Source organism: Pristiophorus japonicus, chromosome 3 (assembly GCF_044704955.1).
Source record: "Pristiophorus japonicus isolate sPriJap1 chromosome 3, sPriJap1.hap1, whole genome shotgun sequence".
NCBI lineage: Eukaryota > Metazoa > Chordata > Chondrichthyes > Pristiophoridae > Pristiophorus > Pristiophorus japonicus.
The window spans coordinates 121,855,221-121,868,449 of record NC_091979.1 but is presented as its reverse complement, the minus strand read 5'-3'; the positions used below and the strand labels follow the sequence as shown (position 1 = coordinate 121,868,449).

The following is a 13,229-nucleotide window of genomic DNA, read 5'->3' as shown; positions in this document are numbered from 1 at the left end:
TTAATGGGGAGCTATCTCTGGGTGATACTCATTCTTCCAGACAGGTTAATTTAGTCCTCACACCCATATAGTTCCAATAATCAAGTGGGCTTCTTTTGTTCCCTCGGTCCGCCCACAGGCTTGAATTTGTCTTGTAAAAGTTCATAATCCTATTAAAGTCTGTAGTTTCTTCCATAAGCACTTTAGAGTTCCAAACCTTTCAATAGATAGTCCCAAATTAAATTTCCTTTTGAATGAGCCCAAACACATGGGGGGCTTCTGGTGAATTTTGCTCTCTGCAGTGGCGCGAGGAAAAACATTCACGAAGCTGGACATGACCTCAGCCTACATGATGCAGGAGCTGGAGAAATCATCGAAGGGCCTCACCTGCATCAACACGCACAAAGATCTCTTCAATTACAACAGATGCCCGTTTGGAATTCGATCAGCCGTAGCGATATTCCAGAGAAACATGGAAAGCTTACTGAAGTTGGTCCCGCGCATGGTGGTCTTCCAGGACGACATCTTGGTTACAGGTAGGAACACAGTCGAGCATCTGCAGAACCTGGAGGAGGTTCTTAGTCGATTCAACCATGTGGGGCTCAGATTAAAATGCTCGGTGTGTTTTCCTGACGCCTGAAGTGGAGTTCCTGTGGAGAAGAATCGCGGCGGATGGCATCAGGCCCACCAATTCGAAGAAGGAGGCAATCGTGAACACACCAAGGCCACAGAATGTGACGGAGCTGCGGTTGTTTCTAGGTCTTCTGAACTACTTTGGTAACTTCTTACCGGGACTCAGCACACTGTTAAGAACCACTGCACGCCTTACTGCGTAAAGGAGACGATGGGTATGGGGTAAAAGCCAAGAAAATGCCTTTGTATAAGCTAGAAAATTGTTATGCTCAAACAAATTGCTTGTGTTGTATGATCCATGTAAGTGTTTGGTACTAGCATGTGATGCATCGTTGTACGAGGTCGGGTGTCTATTGCAACAAGCTGATGAATCTGGGAAATTGCAACTGGTTGCTTATGCATCCAGAAGTCTGTCTAAGGCTGAGAAAGCCTACAGCATGATTGAAAAAGAAGCATTAACGTGCGTTTATGGGATAAAGAAAATGCATCAATATCTGTTTGGGCTCAAGTTCGAATTGGAAACTGACCACAAGCCACTGCTATCCCTTTTTTCCGCAAGTAAGGGGATAAATACGAATGCATCGGCCCACATCCAGAGATGGGCGTTCACGTTGTCCGCATACAACCACGCCATCCTCCATAGGTCAGGCACAGAAAATTGTGCCAATGCTCTCAGTAGGCTGCCATTGCCCACCACGGGAGTGGAAATAGCACAGCCTGCAGATTTAGTCATAGTAATGGAAGCATTCGAGAGTGAGCAATCACCCGTTACTGCCCAACAGATTAGGACCTGGACGAGCCAGAGATAAAGCCGTACCAGCGGCGTAAAGATGAAATGTCCATACAGACAGACTGCCTTCTGTGGGGTAATCGGGTAGTGGTCCCCAAGAAGGGCAGGGACACTTTCATCAGTGATCGTCACAGTACTCACCCAGGCTTTGCAATGATGAAAACGATAGCCAGATCCCACGTGTGGCGGCCAGGTATCGATGCGGACTTAAGAGTCCTGCATGCACAAATGTAACACATGCTTGCAGTTAAGCAATGCACCCAGGGAGGTGTCATTAAGTTTATGGTCTTGGCCCTCCAAACCGTGATCCAGGGTCCATGTCGACTATGCAGGCCCATTTTTGGGTAAGATGTTCCTAGTGGTTGTAGATGCGTACTCCAAATGGATTGAATGTGAGATAATGTTGGCTAGCATGTCCGCTGCCACCACTGAAAGCCTGCGAGCCATGTTTGCCACACACGGCCTGCCTGATGTCCTTGTGAGCGATAACGGGCCATGTTTCACCAGTGCTGAGTTCAAAGAGTTCATGACCCGCAATGGGATCAAACATGTTACATCTTCCCCGTTCAAACCAGCATCCAATGGTCAGGCAGAGAGAGCAGTGCAAACCATCAAGCAGAGCCTGAAGAGGGTAACTGAAGGCTCACTGCAGACTCGCCTATCCCAGTCCTGCTTAGCTACTGCACGAGACCCCACTTGCTCACTGGGATTCCTGTTGAACTACTCATGAAAGGGGCACTTAAGACAAGGCTCTCGCTAGTCTATCCTGATCTACATGAACATATAGAGAGCAGGCGACTTCAACAAAATACATAGCATGATAGCGCAAATGTGTCACACGAAATTGAAATCAATGATCCTGTATTTGTGTTGAACTATGGACAAGGTCCCAAGTGGCTTCCCGGCACTGTTCTGGCCAAAGAGGGGAGTAGGGTGTTTCGGGTCAAACTTTCAAATGGACTTATCCACCAGAAACACTTGGACAAAATCAAACTCAGATTCATGGACTATCCAGAGCAACCCACATTGGACCCTACCTTCTTTGACTCTCCCAACATAGACACCAGTGGCAACTGACACCGCGGTTGACCACAAAGCAGAACCCATCACCCGCAGCAGCCCAGCAGGACTCACCATACCAGGCAGCCCAGCAAGGCCAGCTGCACAGCAGTCCAGCGAGGGCCCAACAAACGATTCACCAAAACTAGCATTTGCACCGAGACGTTCAACCAGGGAAAGAAAGGCCTCAGATCGACTCACCTTGTAAATAGTTACACTGTTGATTTTGTGGGGAGGGAGTGTTGTTATACATGTAAACCTGTACATACCTTGTGTAGCCACAAGAGGGCTCATCCCCTGAAGTCCCAAGAGATCCCACAATCCCTTGGGAGCACCTGTACTTAAGGAGGCCTCACAGGCTGCAGAGGCACTTGGGAGACCTGCAATAAAAGACTAAGGTCACACTTTACTTTGAGCTCACAGTATCTAGTCAGACTCTTTATTCATACATAACAGGGACCATGCGCAAATTGATTTTGACAGTTATGCTGTCAGTGTTCCACAGCATTGAGGTGCTGTAAACACTGACAAGCAGAGGTGCACGGCTGCACCCAGGCTCTCCCATGACTCCTTCCATAAGTCACAGCATGCAGGGAGGTTCTCTTCCCTTCCAATGGGCAGAAGGGACCTCCCCAGGAGACTAATGCAGCCGGGTTGCACATTGCACACAAGCAGGGATGTCGTCAGGAGGACCTGGGTGCAGTGGTGCAAACCTTTAAATTATATTAGTAGATCATGAAATGTTACTGCACAGCCACATTCAACCTCATCCTGCTGTGTCACTCATCACAGCCCCATCACACTGCCTTCCCTACCCTACTCCTACACATCCTCACTCACAACAACTTATTTTGCACCTCCACCCATCCCTTTCTGTCTATCTACATTATCACTTCCCCATCTCACTAGCCAACCCTCACACTCACCCTCATCCTGTCCAATCATACCAACTAACACACAAGGCACCTGTGTCTTCCACATGCAGTAAGCAACAGCTTCTAGCACTGGAAAGTGAACATCTATGAAATAGGAGCTTTTATCGACCATTTGCAGCTGTCAAGTTAGTAAATCATTCTATGCTAACACAACATCCAGCCTCCTTACCTGACATGATCCCCGAGCAGCGGGGAACCCGTTGGTGAGCTCTAAAAATCTAAAGGTGAGCTTAAAGTGTTGTTTAATCGCCTTTTAACAACTTAATTTAAATTGCCCCCCCCGCTGCTTGTTGTTGTCCCCCGCGCTGACAGACCTGATCCCTGGGAGATGAGCATGGAGGCGGGTTGACAGCGGGCTCCCGACACGCTGTCAATCATTTCAATTTTGACAGCTGACCTGTCTCTGATCCCGTCCTCTCAGCTCTGGTAAAATTCTGTCCTTTGATTCTCCCTATTTTCCCCAGATATACAAATATAAGCTATCCAATTGGAGAACCACATTTTCACACGCCTACAGCCAGGCTGAATTGTCGAGATTATTTAGTGAAACGCAACGGAGTCAATTCTAACCTGCTGAGCTTGGCCCTGACAGAGTGGTAACAGCCTCAAAATTGGGTCAGTAGACTTATGCTGGAGGGCTGGAGTACCTGCCTGTCTCAGGTGGTACGCCTTTTTAATATACAAATTGGGACCTATAGAACCTTAATGACCATTTTAAAATTGAGCTGTCCAGGCCGACCAGTTTCACTGACGATAGAACCAAAGAGAGCATGGAAAGGTAAGTTTTTAATTATTTTGGTGGCTCTACCAGGCCTAGAATCCACAGCTCGCCAGTTGCATTCAAATAAGGCCTGGGCTTCCAAATCGTGGCAGCCTCTTCGCTGCTGGAACTGTGGCTGCCTGCGCGTCCGCTGGTCTGCCGCCTAAAGCTAAAATCTATCCCAACGTTTTCCTAAGCAGGCACTATAATGGCACAAACTCACTGCATAACAGGTAGTGTTTGCCCACAGGAGGTATGGTATATAATGCTCAATATGTGTACGCACTAATGAATGAAAAAAAACAGTGCAGACTCAGTGATGTATTTGTGATATGAAGTAGTCAGTACAATTTCAATAATATTCCTTTAATGAGTATTATTCTTCCTAACATTTTTGGCATGGGTTAAATGTTAATATTAAATGGTAATGAGGTTGGTTGATTTGTATAGTAGATACTATAGCAGGACTACTGGAGAAAGCAGTAAATAATTCCAAGAAGTGAAGCTGATGGTCTCATATTGCATTAATCTTCACACTAATAATTACGTCCATAAATCTGAACTTGGCAGCTAATCTTTAGGAGTGTCCTTGTGCTGTATTTAAGCTAAAAGTTATTAGCATTGAGAGGAGTTAGGCCAGTGTCAGAAATATATGCTTGTTTAGTGTGACTATTACCAAAACAGCTGGACTAGAAGTCTTGACCTTGATGAGATTATCTGTTTGTGATTCTTAAAAGTACTGCTCACTTAATAAATTAAATTTTGGAAAATAAGTCTTGCTTTAATCCTGTGTTAAGAAAATCATACATAAAGTGCAGATTTTAGACTCAGCAAATTTATAAAGTACTGAAAGGCCAATTTTAACCCCTAAGCCCCCAAATCAGGAACAGTGCGGGCTGGGGTAAACGGAACGCGCACCTATTTTAACTCCTGCTGCTAGCAGTGGCATCATTCCTGCCAGCTTTGGATGAGAGTAAGTGTTGGGCACATAAATGAGGCCTAGGAGTCAACATTTTGCAGGTCGCACACACCGGGGGAGGGGGGGGCGGATGGTTTGTTGCCAGTTTTGGCCCCCATAGCCCCAATTCCTGCCCCAAGTTAAAATCGGCCCTTAAATTGCTACTTTTCTATTTCCATAATAGAAGAATAGAATGATCTAATCACCCTTTTAGAAAGAAAGACTTGCATTTACATAGTGCCTTTCAGGACGTCCCAAAACGCTTTATAACCAATGAATTACTTTTGAAGTATAGTCACTGTTGTAATATAGGAAATTAGTTGATAAAGTGTACTGTAAATCCCTTACCATTTAATTGGAAGAGTAAAATGTCTGTCTAATTTGACCAATTTAGCTGTACAACAGTTTAAATGAAGTAATGTGTAAATATGTCAAATACACTGTATTGTGAATTTAGAATAATTGCGTCTTTTATGTTCCTCAAAAGCTTAAAAGACAGCGTCGAAAAATCATCATATTCAGATTGGCTAATTAACAACAGCATTGCTGAGCTTGTAGCTTCAACAGGTCTCCCAGTGAACATCAGTGATGCATATCAAGATCCACGGTTCGATGCTGAAGTGAGTAACCCTTCAAACTAGGTCTCAAATAACATGACTATACAAATTCTCATGTCTTAAGAGAGTGACTTCCGTGTGGTGCTGTTCACTTTTACTGATCCTGTGTTTAAGGAATATAGGCTAGACTTTCCATCGGGATCGCCCAGTTACCACCCAGTTACCACCCATTCAACCTCTGAGATTGAGTTTAATGCCCATATTTGATTAAAAATGGAAACTAACACCCAATTATCGCCCACTTATCACCTGCATAACTTTTGGCATACAATTAACGCCGGGAATGAGCTGAACCGCTTGGCCATATTTTTAAAATAAAATCTGCCGTATTCACTCGTGCACCGCCCAGAAGACTATTTATAATGGAAACTAATGCCCAGATTATCACCGAGCGCTACTTTCGGTATCTCGCCCATATACCGCCCAAATGATTGCTCGCCCAAAAAGACGCTCAAGTAAAGCTGCACTCACCTGACTTTAACCCAGCGGTATGGACGCCACTTTGTAATTTGGAGGACTTTTCATAAAAGGCTGCTTCAAGTTCATGGGAGCATTGAAGTACTTTTTGAGTGCTTTTAAGGTGGTTTTAAAATCTCTTGACAACAATCTAATCACATTGTGGTGAATTTTTAGTTTCTATTGCGTTTTTAGAGGACAATTTAATAATTTTGAGACATAATAGGGCATTTATAGTAATGGGGCCTGTAATTTCTCAGCCAGTATTGATGACTACTTACATGCTAAAGATGGGAAAAGGTTTATTGAAGAGCATCATGTGCCCAAAGAGGTGACAGACTGCTGAAGAGGAGGATACCTTACACCCAACGCATTTACAGGGATAAGCGATCATACCTGGACTTGTCCGATAACACATGCCTTAGGAGGCTGCGCTTCCTAGTGAGATATGCCAGCCTACCAGCACCATCAGGACTGCACTGCCAGTTGAGGTCAAGGTTACTGCGGCACTTTCCTTGTATGCATCGGGCTCCTTTCAGGCCTCAGCTGGCGACATTTGCAGTATCTTCCAGCACGCCACACACTGCTGCATTCGACGGGTGACTGAAGCCCTTTACGCTCGCAGGATGGACTTTATTAACTTCCCTATGACCAGAGAAACCTAGGGCTTTAGGTTTCTCGAGAATAACAAACTTCCCCAAGGTGCAGGGAGCAATAGACTGTACGCACATCACTCTGCGAGCACCTTTACAGGATGCAGAGGTGTTTCAGAACCAAAAGGATTCCACTCCCTGAATGTATAACTTGCTGTCGACCACAAGCAAATAATCATGGCAGTAAATGCAAAATTTCCAGGGAGCATCCATGATGCGCACATCTTGCATGAGAGCATAGTCTCTGACCTGTTTAAGAATCAGCCACAAGGCCACGGTTGGATGCTGGGAGATAAACGATATGGCCTTGCCAGCTGGCTCATGACCCCCCTGCGTAAGCCCCAAACGGAAGCCGAGAAGTGCTACAATGAAAGCCATATAGCCACACGCAGTATCGTTGAAAAGACAATTAGAGTGCTTAAGCAGTGCTTCAGATGCCTCAACCACTCAGGAGGCGACTTACAATACCACCCTGAGCAGGTCACTGAGTTCATTGTGGTGTGCTGCATGTTGCATAACTTAGCTATCAGGAGTGGACAAGAATTGCCAGATGGGACCGCTGGTCCACCTCAGGAGAGAGGAGGGGGGGGCGGAAGAAGAGGACGAGTAGGTGGACGAGGACCTCGGGGAGGACAATGCTGGAGCCATGTTGAAGCAATGCTCCCACTGCACCTTAGACCGCAGGAAAAGCCCTTTGGTAGTTATGCAGCTGCAAGACTGTTGCGTCAGCAGCTCATAAATGAACATTTTGCGTGAAGTTACGTTGGTGACAGTTGCAGTTGTGTTATGTTACATTTAATCCATGCCTGGCCTGGCCTCGCCATTGTTTGCAAACTTTGTATTGATGTTTAACGTTTCTGTTATTGGAAGACACTGCACAATAATGTTAAGTTAAATAAAAATATTTAATGATTACAAAATTTTTAAAGACTTTTTTTAACAGAAATATATCTATCCCCACCCTCACCCCAACAGTGAAAATGTTTTAATTAACAGTAACAGCATAATATATAACAGTATAACAACAATGACAAACTTTCAAAAATAATTATAAATATAACAGCCACCCACCCACCCACCCAATAGTCCACAAATGTATTAATAACAATAATACAAATACAAAAAAGTACAGTCCACACCCCCCACCCCCTTCTTGCGGCCATGCGCCTTGCCTTTACCCCCCCGGTCTAAACCTCACCCCCTCCCACTTACACCCCCCCTTCTACCCACACCAAGTCGCCTTGTAGCAGGGCACCTCGAGCATGCTGTTGTGTGGGAGCTGACAGTGGCAGAGTCAAAGATGAGGTTGGAGAATCTGGAGAGGACGTTTCCAAAGAAACGTCCTCCTTGTCAGAAGCAGCTGCTTCCTTCTGACTCGCATCCATCGGCAATGGCGGTACGGCACCTTGGGGTGCAGTGCCATATCCTGAGACCACAGCCTGCCATCTAGCATCCATGGAATCGGCTATTCTCTGCATTGCCGCAACCATTCGCGACATCTCCTCCGAGATTAACGTGGTCAAAGCGGCAAGGTGCCCAGTTAACCCACCCATTGCCTGGAGGACCTCTCGACCAATGGTGACTCTCGGCCGAGACAGTTGTATCATGTCCAGGTTGACATCTGCCGGTCTGGGAGGAATCCGACCTCGCCGAACCAATCTCCACAGGGATGGAGCAGGCATTGAACCACTCGGGGTGCCCTGCTGCAAGGAGCTTGGCCCCGCTGCTTCTTCGGTGGCGTGCCCCAAGAACATGAGAAGAACCTGCTACAGACAATCTTCTACCTTCTCTGTCCTCGGTGGACAGAAGCAAAGGAGAGGCTCTTGCTTCATCGCCTCCAGATACAGCCTGGGGAGCCTGGGGACCCTGGGGAGCCTGGGGAGCCTGGGGACCCTGGGGAGTCTGGGGAGTCCGGGGAGTCCGGGCACCCTGGGGAACCTGGGGAGTCTGGGGACCCTAGGGAGCTTGGGGACCCTGGGGAGTCTGGGGACCCTGGGGAACCTGGGGAACCTGGGGAGTCTGGGGATCCTGGGGACCCTGGGGTACCTGGGGAGTCTGGGGAACCTGGGGAGTCTGGGTATCCTGGGGACCCTGGGGTACCTGGGGAGTCTGGGGACCCTGGGGAACCTGGGGAGTCTGGGGATCCTGGGGACCCTGGGGTACCTGGGGAGTCTGGGGACCCTGGAGAGCCTGGGGAACCTGGGGAGTCCGGGGATCCTGGGGAACCTGGGGAGCCTGGGGACCCTGGGGAACCTGGGGAGTCTGGGGATCCTGGGGAGCCTGGGGACCCTGGAGAGCCTGGGGAGTCTGGGGAGCCTGGGGAGCCTGGGGACCCTGGATAGCCTGGGGAGTCTGGGGACCCTGGAGAGCCTGGGAAGTCTGGGGACCCTGGAGAGCCTGGGGAGCCTGGGGACCCTGGAGAGTCTGGGGAGTCTGGGCACCTAGAAAACATAAATGAGGTGAGTAGAAGAGAAGGGGATGCCAGGGTGACATGAGAATGCTTACGCTATGCAAGCATATGTATGAGGAGCAACACTACTGCTATAACTATCACTGACAGACGTCACATATAATTAACATCATGATAGTACAGAATCTGCATTGCATTACAATGATATTTCATGATCCCATCATTAATTACATAACAGCACATCAATCATATATTACACTGAAATGGCATTAAATTACTTTAAATCACCAATGGTTTACTCACGTGGTGCAAGAACAGGTTCAGCAGCACCAAGGGTGGCCGAGCGATTGTGGACCCCCACTAATGCCAACACCCGCACTTCGAGATCGGTGAGCTGGCAGAGATCTGCCGGTCCTCCTCCAGTCCACCTCTGCTCGGCCTGGTTTTTTGACAGTTTCCTCTGCAAAGGCGACAAGAGCATGGCATAAGCTCATTACCAAGGTACTATTATAGATATTACAGATATTAATAGATACTATTGCACAACACACAGAACACAACACACAGAACACATAGATAGTCCACAATTAGTCACCGCCCTTGCCATTCATCGTTCACGTTATATGCTAATATGCTTTGTATGAAATTGAATGCATGGTTATATCTACGGTTTGAGAATAAATTTCATAAGATCATGGTTAGGAACTAAAGCATGACACCAAGATTTTAATCTGCATATAGATTGGGCTAACCAAGCTGGTAGTAATGCAGTGGAGGAGGATTTCCTGGCGTGTATTAGAGATGGCTTTCTAGACCAATATGTCGAGGAACCAACTAGAGAGCTGGCTATCCTAGACTGGGTGTTGTGTAATGAGAAAGGACTAATTAGCAATCTTGTTGTGCGAGGCCCCCTGGGGAAGATTGGCCAAAATATGGTAGAATTCTTTATTAAGGTGGAGAGTGAAAGTGTTAAGTCAGAGACTAGGGTCTGGGGAGGTACCATCGGATTGGAAAGCAGCTAATGTAACGCCTCTGTTTAAAAAAGGGGGCAGACAAAAGACAGGTAACTATAGACCGGCTAGTTTAACATCTGTAGTGGGAAAAATGCTTGAAACTATCATTAAGGAAGAAATAGCGGGACATCTAGATAGGAATAGTGCAATCAAGCAGACGCAACATGGATTCATGAAGGGGAAATCATGTTTAACTAACTTACTGGAATTCTTTGAGGATATAACGAGCATGGTGGATAGAGGTGTGCCGATGGATGTGATGTATTTAGATTTCCAAAAGTCTTCGATAAGGTGTCACACAAAAGGTTACTGCAGAAGATAAAGGTACGCGGAGTCAGAGGAAATGTATTAGCATGGATTGAGAATTGGCTGGCTAACAGAAAGCAGAGAGTCGGGATAACTGGATCCTTTTTGGGTATGAAATCGGTGGTTAGTGGTGTGCCACAGGGATCGGTGCTGGGACCACAACTGTTTACAATATACATAGATGACCTGGAAGAGGGGACAGAGTGTAGTATAACAAAATTTGCAGGTGACACAAAGATTAGTGGGAAAGCGGGTTGTGTAGAGGACACAGAGAGGCTGCAAAGAGATTTAGATAGGTTAAGCGAATGGGCTAAGGTTTGGCAGATGGAATACAATGTCAGAAAATGTGAGATCATCCACCTTGGAAAAAAAAACAGTAAAAGGGAATATTATTTGAATGGGGAGAAATTACAACATGCTGCGGTGCAGAGGGACCTGGGGGTCCTTGTGCATGAAACTCTTTTGAGTTTACCTGAAAAAAAAACATAAACATTAAACCGTGCCACCCGCCTGGGTGACACAGCAGACATTTTCAAGGCCCCTTTTTTTTCCCCTTTTTTTGTGTTTTTTTTTTGTTTTTCTTTTTTTTTTGGTTTTTTTTTGGGCGCTAAAATCACATTTTTCCAAGTGCCCCCTATAAAAGGGGAGGGGGACACTAAAAGCACCGGCAATTAAAACAAATTAAACTTTAAAACGTAAAATCAAATTAAAATTTGGTTGCCGGGCGTGATGATGCACTCCAGTCCCTCCGGTGCCCACCTCTCGCGGAAGGACACCGCGTGCTCCATCTCCAAGGACACCCTGGACCGGATGTAAGAGCGGAAGAGAGGCAGGCAGTCAGGTTGAACGACCCCCTCGACCGCCCGCTGCCTGGACCGGCTGATAGCACCCTTGGCCGTGCCCAGGAGCAGTCCTACGAGGAGGCCTTCGGACCTACCCGCTCCCCTCCGCACAGGGTGCCCAAAGATCAGGAGAGTGGGACTGAAGTGCAGCCAGAATTTCAGGAGCAGCTCCTTCAAATAATAAAACAGGGGCTGCAACCTTGTGCATTCCATAAAAACATGGAACACGGACTCTTCCAGACCGCAGAAATTGCAGGCGGCCTGGGAGTCCGTGAACCGGCTTAAAAATTTGTTGCACGGCACTGCTCCGTGCACCACCCTCCAGGCCAAGTCCCCGATGAATAGTGGGAGGACCCCTGCGTAGAGTGCCCTCCATCGGGGACCCCCGCCTCCTCCGGACGGCAAGATGGTACGCCATGGCGTGTCCTTGTGCATGAATCCCAAAAAGTTAGTTTGCAGGTGCAGCAGGTAATCAGGAAGGCGAATGGAATGTTGGCCTTCATTGCGAGAGGGATGGAGTACAAAAGCAGGGAGGTCCTGCTGCAACTGTATAGGGTGAGGCCGCACCTGGAGTACTGCATGCAGTTTTGGTCATCTTACTTAAGGAAGGATATACTAGCTTTGGAGGGGGTACAGAGATGATTCACTGGGCTGATTCCGGAGATGAGGGGGTTACCTTATGATGATAGATTGAGTAGACTGGGTCTTTACTCGTTGGAGTTCAGAAGCTGAGGGGTGATCTTATAGAAACATTTAAAATAATGAAAGGGATAGACAACATAGAGGCAGAGAAGTTGTTTCCACTGGTTGGGGAGACTAGAACTAGGGGGCACAGCCTCAAAATATGGGGGAGCCAATTTAAAACTGAGTTGAGAAGGAATTTCTTCTCCCAGAGGGTTGTGAATCTGTGGAATTCGCTGCCCAGGGAAGCAGTTGAGGCTAGCTCACAGATAGATAGATTTTTAACCAATAAGGAAATTAAGGGTTATGGGGAGCGGGCGGGTAAGTAGAGCTGAGTCCACGGCCAGATCAGCCATGGTCTTGTTGAGTGGCGGAGCAGGCTCGAGGAGCTAGATGGCCTACTCCTGTTCCTAATTCTTATGTTCTTATGTCCTGAACTTAAGGAAAGGTAACTCCGATGGTATGAGACGTTAATTGACTAGGGCAGACTGGCAAATGATACTTAAAGGGTTGACAGTAGATAAGCAACGGCAGACATTTATCGATCACATGGATGAACTTCAACAATTGTACATCCCTGTCTGGAGTAAACATAAAATGGGGAAGATAGCTCAACCGTGGCCAATAAGGGAAATTAGGGATAGTGTTAAATCCAAGGAAGAGGCATACAAATTGGCCAGAAGAAGCAGCAAACCTGAGGGCTGGGAGAAATTTAGAATTCAGCAGAGGAGGACAAAGGATCTAATTAGGGGGGGGAAAATAGAGAATGAGTTCAAGCTTGCAGGGAACATAAAAACTGACTGCAAAGCTTCTATAGATATGTGAAGTGAAAACAATTAGTGAAGATAAATGTAGGTCCTTTGCAGTCAGAATCAGGTGAATTTATAAAGGGATCAAAGAAATGGCAGACCAATTGAACAAATACTTTGGAACTGTCTTCACTAAGGAAGACGCAAATAACCTTCCGGAAATATTAGGGGTTCGAGGGTCTAGCGAAAAGGAGAAACAGAAGGAAATCATTATTAGACAGGAAACTGTGTTAGGGAAATTGATGGGATTGAAGGCCGATAAATCCCCAGGGCCTGATAGTCTGCATCCCAGAGTACTTAAGGAAGTGGCCCTGGAAATAGTGGATGC

The 13,229-nt window shown here is 46.8% G+C and overlaps 1 protein-coding gene across 2 annotated transcripts in view; it reads left to right on the top strand.

The window, feature by feature from the left end:
- pde11a (phosphodiesterase 11a) overlaps positions 1 to 13,229 on the top strand; it is a 609,195-nt gene that overhangs the window by 317,749 nt on the left and 278,217 nt on the right. For both annotated transcript variants that reach the window (XM_070875770.1, XM_070875769.1), the window contains one exon: positions 5,602 to 5,734. In XM_070875770.1, coding sequence (XP_070731871.1) covers positions 5,602 to 5,734 — 133 coding nt within the window. The remainder of the gene's footprint in view (positions 1 to 5,601; positions 5,735 to 13,229) is intronic.